At 43.0% G+C, this 6076-nt stretch overlaps 1 protein-coding gene across 1 annotated transcript; it reads left to right on the top strand.

Moving 5' to 3' along the window:
- Positions 1 to 2057: 2057 nt before the first annotated feature.
- Positions 2058 to 5783, top strand: glula (glutamate-ammonia ligase (glutamine synthase) a). Its single transcript, XM_085805270.1, has 7 exons — positions 2058 to 2153; positions 2899 to 3086; positions 3176 to 3337; positions 3927 to 4073; positions 4170 to 4297; positions 4420 to 4619; positions 4746 to 5783. The coding sequence occupies exons 2-7, from the start codon at positions 2921 to 2923 to the stop codon at positions 5056 to 5058; spliced, it is 1116 nt and encodes a 371-aa protein (XP_085661396.1). The 5' UTR covers positions 2058 to 2153; positions 2899 to 2920; the 3' UTR covers positions 5059 to 5783.
- Positions 5784 to 6076: the final 293 nt, after the last annotated feature.

Below are 6076 nucleotides of genomic sequence, written 5' to 3'. Positions count from 1 at the left end.
CGAGATTAACAGAAGACCTGTTCATTCCTGCCCTCCTACAGTGCTTCCCTTTCTTACCTCGAAAGGTCAAACCTATTTTAATGCCACAGGGTTTGGAGGTTTCTTAAGAAACGAGATCAAAGATGACATCTTCATGCTCTTTGGCAATGAAGGAACTATCATGTCATGCTGCTTTTATTTTAGGGTCTGGCTCTTGAGATTGAGATTGAGATTGAGATTGCCTTTATTGTCATTGAAAGAATTCAACGAAATTTACATTGCTGCCCCGCTGTGGTACTACATATCATCTGAGCTTTAGGTCTCGTTTGTGTCAGACTCCTCCCTGGCTGATATCGTCAGACACTTGGAAAAATGGAACGTGCATATTGGTACATATTGCTACTGCTCTGTGATCAAATGAACAGCTTTCTTGTACCAGCAGCAACACTCCTACCTTAGTTTAGCAGAAAGTTTTAGTTTTTTTCCTACATCAATATGATTTCTAAATGAGAGTTACTTTGTTTATCTTTCTTGAACAGTTTGGTTAACAAGAACTTCTCCTTCCCTGAAGGGCAAGTAAAACATTTTTACAATCATTTCCCTAAGTAGGCTACTTTAAATACAGTGCCCTAGTAGGAAGGTGAAGTTATGAAGTTATGTCATGCTGGTGAATTTTGGAATAACAGGCCGAAATTCACAGGGAAAACTTGTTAGAAGTAGACAAGCCGGCAGTTTGAATGTGATTGATTTGTGTTCTTTCTAGGAAACATTATCTCCTTACACATTTCCAGCTGGGAATAACAGGCCGAAATTTGCCGGGCTTACTTGTTACAAGTCAGCAATGTGAACTGATTTTTGTATCATACTCAACATAAGAGGGACAATAGGCTACTAAAATGACTCCTGAGAGACAAGTGAAAAAATATGGTGGGGGTGATTGTTTCTTTCCCCCCTAAAAATAATATTTGCCTTTTGGGGCACCGTTTTTGGAGATGTAAACACCACAAAATGGATGTGAGTGAGACACTGTACCTAACTGTAATTGATTCCAGTATTAATAATGTCATCTCTATCTTTGTCCATTTTCTGCAACTAGTGCTTTCACTTTCTTTATCTAAAACTTAGCTGATAACACCTCTGTACTTTCAGTTACCTAGGATTTTGAATGCAAGAATTTTATTTGCATATTGTTTGATTATTTTTAAACAATAGTATTTCTACTGTAAAGTATCCAAGTCGTCCAACCACTCAGTGCCAGGCAATTATATAAGACCAATGAACTGTGGTGATTACAAAGCATCAACATCTTGCAAACACACCAATCAAAAAATAAATCACCTTGATTTAATACAGAGAAGGGGAAAGAAGTAATTTGCAGTCATAAAAACAGCCTGCAGTGTTATGGGTTGTTTAACAGACCGTCTTTATGAATGCATTTTACACATCTTTTTCTCACGTGGGAATCCAGTGCAGAACCAGAATGAACCAACGCCAGAGGATTTCTCTCGGCAGCGTTACATAATCTCTCCCATTAAAACCAGTAAGCCGTGCAGTAACTGTTTTATACCACGCGGTGGCGTCTTGGACCGAGACCGAGACCCAACCTCGTGGGTTTGTGCTGAGGCAAAAAAGGATGTACCGGTAGCCCAGTTGTAGTACATTTTGTTCCACACGGTCGAGCCCGCCTCAAACAATGAAGCACGTTAAGTTTCACAAAAGGCGCTCAGCCTCAATCTGAAACTTGCTCACACTTTCATTTCTCAAAACCACAATGACAGGGATGAGGAAGATGCGCACGGGAAAGCATACAGATACAGATACAAATACAAACACACACACACACACGCACACTTAAAACGCACGCGCACGCTCGTGCACGGTTGAGGGTCACGCATTGTGACACGCGGCTGAGTTCCTGCTAGAGGGCGTTGCGGCTCCGCTTGCAGCCTGTCCAATGACCGAGCTGCATGTGCCTTCCATCACCTTGGAGTAAACACACGGCTGACTCCCCCGACCAATCAAAGACGCGACGTCCCAGTTCCTGCTCTTATAAATGCGGCCGGACCCGGAGCATCGGTACCGGAGAATGAGACAGACACTAGCGAGACATCACACGACAAGACACTGGACCTGTCAGTCCTTTAGTTTTTATTTCAATTTCCTCGTTTGTCCAGGTAATTAACTTCTTTTCTTGATGCCTCTTTCGCTCTGCGTAGGTGGAGCGGGAGATGCTTGTTCCAGACTTTGTGTTTTTGTTGTTGTTGTTACTCACTTTAGACAATGGGCTTTTATTTTGTTATGTGCATTTATTTCATTCAGGGGTTTGGAGTCGTGGTTTAGTCTTTTTCACTGTTTTCATGTGTTTAGTTGAGGCTACTATGTGTAGGTGGGTGATGTCTTACAAAGAGGATGTGTATGATGTAATATTACCTAACTCTGGTTGTAGCCATGACGACAATAACAAGCCTACTGGCGACATAGTGGAAAGTAGAGATGCGTGTTTTTTTTTTCTTGTGTATGCGTGTATTTTGTGTTTTTTTGTGTGTGTATGTCTCGGGTTTCGTGATTATTGTGGGTTGCGGGTGGGGGTGGGGGTTGCCGTGTTTTTCCATGAGCCAGTGTCTGTGAGCTGGCATGTCTCGTTAAATTCAGTGAAGTGCTCGTGCACAGGTGTAAAGGGGCTTTTCTCTTTGTTTTCAAAGTGGAGAGGGAGGAAAATGCTAGAAATGTACGTGTCGCCTTTTTTTTACATCCTCAATGCGTTTTTTGAACCCCTTCTCCTTTCTGGAAGACGAGACAATGGTGGTGTGTTTTGTTTTTTGCGCCCCCAAACCTCGTTACGCAACATGTGATCCAGAGCGCACCCCGATCTGACGCCTGTCCCCCCCTTCTTCTTCTCCTTCTCCTTCCTCTCCTCAGGTGTGTTATAGTAGGAAATAAGATGGCTACGTCGGACAGCGCCAGCTTGAGTAAAGCTGTCAAGCAGCAGTACATGGAGCTCCCTCAGGGGGATAAAGTCCAAGCCATGTACATTTGGATTGATGGAACTGGAGAGGGACTCCGATGCAAAACCAGGACGCTGGACTTTGAGCCCAAAAGCATCGAAGGTAAGCAACCCCAGCTTTCTCCAAAGCGTGTAAACTAATAAAGATAGTTATGCATTGTAATATATAATTGCTCCATCCTCCTCTTGTAGATCTCCCTGAGTGGAACTTCGATGGCTCCAGTACCTACCAGTCTGAGGGCTCAAACAGCGACATGTATCTGATTCCTTCTGCCATCTTCCGTGATCCATTCCGCAAAGACCCCAACAAGCTGGTCCTGTGTGAAGTGATGAAATACAATCGCAAACCTGCAGGTAACAAAATGAGCTCAAATCTTGTGACATCATTATTTAGGAATAATCTGCAATAAAATGGTGTCTGTTGCTGAATAACTTAAATATATAAGGGCACAAATGCTGTAACTTCAAACTGTTTGAGATGGCATTTACTGTAGAACAGTGTCACACTCCTGAACAGGTGTGCACACACCCCCATAATCAAACACACATGCACTCATTACGTTTGCATGCACCCATTCATTCTCATGTGCATGCACAGTGATGCATGGTGACGTCGAGGCTGTGGTTTGTAAATTGAAATGACTGAATCAAGTGAAGTCGTCTGAAATCAGCAAAATGGCTGCACGTTTACGGCAAAATGAGTGGATGAAATTGTATAGTTTTACAGTTTCAGTGGCAATCTTGCATAATCTTGCACAAAGTGGCCCATTGAACTTTTTGTCTCAAGGGGACAGTCCCTGGAAATTAATTTGAAAGTTTTTAAGTTTGCTTTGCTATTTTGGACAGTAATTTTCAAAACCATCACAGGTAACTAGATGTGACTGGCTGCACTGGTGCTGGTCTTCTGATCTGATTTTCCTTCTCTCTCTCTCTCTCTCTGCAGAAACCAACCTTCGACTGACATGCAAGAAGGTGATGGACATGGTGGACGAGCAGCATCCTTGGTTTGGCATGGAGCAGGAGTACACCATTCTGGGCACAGATGGACATCCTTTTGGCTGGCCGTCCAACGGTTTCCCTGGACCACAGGGTAAGCAGGTCATCCAAAGTTCACATACAAATGCATTCCCTTAATGGGAACACAACTTATTATCTGGGTGGCGGCTAACATTTGTCTAATTTACAGGTCCATACTATTGCGGTGTGGGAGCCGACAAAGCCTACGGCAGAGACATAGTGGAGGCCCATTACAGAGCTTGTCTGTATGCTGGAGTCCAGATTTGTGGTACAAACGCAGAAGTGATGCCTGCTCAGGTAATGACCTTAAAAGCCTATTATATCAGAGCTATGCATCTGTCTTTTTATTGTTTCAAAAGTCCATTTAAAAGGAAAAAGTAACTTATAATGAACTTGTGTACATTGTTGTTGTTTTTCAGTGGGAGTTCCAGGTTGGACCATGTGAAGGGATCAATATGGGAGATCATCTCTGGGTGGCACGTTTCATCCTGCACCGTGTCTGTGAAGATTTTGGCGTTGTTGCCTCATTTGACCCCAAGCCAATCCCTGGAAACTGGAACGGTGCTGGCTGCCATACAAACTTCAGCACAAAGGAGATGAGGGAAGACGGTGGATTAAAGTGAGTGAAGCTTTTTTTTTTTTTTTTTCTGAGGGGAGGGCTTGACTTGACAGCTATGTTAATGTGGTGTGTGTGTGTGTATATTGCATGAATGGTGTTAACATTTCTTGTGATTTCTGCTTTCAGAGCCATTGAAGAATCCATCGAGAAACTTGCGAAGAGGCACCGCTATCACATTCGTGCCTACGACCCCAAAGGGGGGCTCGACAACGCCCGCCGTCTCACTGGCCACCATGAAACCTCAAACATCGACGAATTCTCCGCAGGTGTGGCCAACCGCGGCGCCAGCATCCGCATCCCGCGTAACGTCGGCCAGGAGAAGAAAGGCTACTTTGAGGATCGCCGCCCATCAGCCAACTGCGACCCGTACGGTGTGATCGAGGCCCTCGTCCGTACCTGTTTGCTGAGCGAGGAGGGAGACGAACCTGCGGATTACTAAATACAACTTGTGGACTGACTCTCACTGCCCTCCTGACTTTATCTTTTCTTTTAAACTAGTACTGTATTTTTTTTATTATTATTTTTCTCTCTCTTTCTCTCTCTCTCCCACTGAGATGATTTTAACCTGCATTTTAATGGCTTAAAGTTGGCTGGTCAACTTAAAACATGACAAGGTAATGAGATCCTTGGTAGTTTGAGCTGGTAATGGCAGGGTATGTCCATCCCCTCTGCTTTTGAAGGGATTGGCTTTTGTAACACTGTTTTATAGCCCATGTCATCTTTCCCTTTTTTGTCTGTAACTAAAAGAACTAAAGCACATGGACACTGAAGAGTAGAGCTGCTAAGGCTGGACAGCATGTCTAACTTAATAAATCTGACTAGTTCATGTACTGTTAATATATGTTGACCTGCCTTTTCAACTATCCAGTCGTCGATGTTACTAATTCTTTGATTTTATGAAGTGTCTATTTTTAAATGGCAACATTTGATGTCGTCAGATTTTGACACACTGGGTCAACTTGTATGGTACACTTTGTAGATGTCTATACCCAGACGTATGTTGTTCAAATGTGGATCTGTCCATAATGCCATTTGTAGATTTCCTCAAGGAGTTTTATCCTTTTGTTAACTGCGATATTGTAATGCACCTGATTTGGTAAAACATCAAGTTACTGAACCTGGTGTTTTTTATTGATACATTTAAAACTTTTATTTTTATCACAACATGGCTGTATGACTCGTGACTTTAAAAAAAAAAAAAAAAAAAGCAGAAGAATTAAAGAAATAGTTCAACATTTCTGGAAATAAGCTGTTTTGCTGTCTTGCGAAGAGTTGGAGGTGAAACTTGATGCCACTCTCAAACCTGTGCGGTACGGCTAGCAGCAAGTTAGCTTAGCACAAAGTGTGGAAATGCAGGAACCTCAAGTGTGGATCTCTCCAAAGGCCCCTAAAGCTTACAAAAGCATTGGAAGATTAGCTTTTGTTACCTCTGAGCCAGTAGCCTTTGACGCAAGGCA

The sequence above is a fragment of the Trachurus japonicus genome, chromosome 17 (assembly GCF_045865225.1).
Source record: "Trachurus japonicus isolate A0001 chromosome 17, Traja_1.0".
NCBI lineage: Eukaryota > Metazoa > Chordata > Actinopteri > Carangiformes > Carangidae > Trachurus > Trachurus japonicus.
Note: the sequence above shows the minus strand (reverse complement) of the source record. Positions and strands in the feature narration are given on the sequence as shown.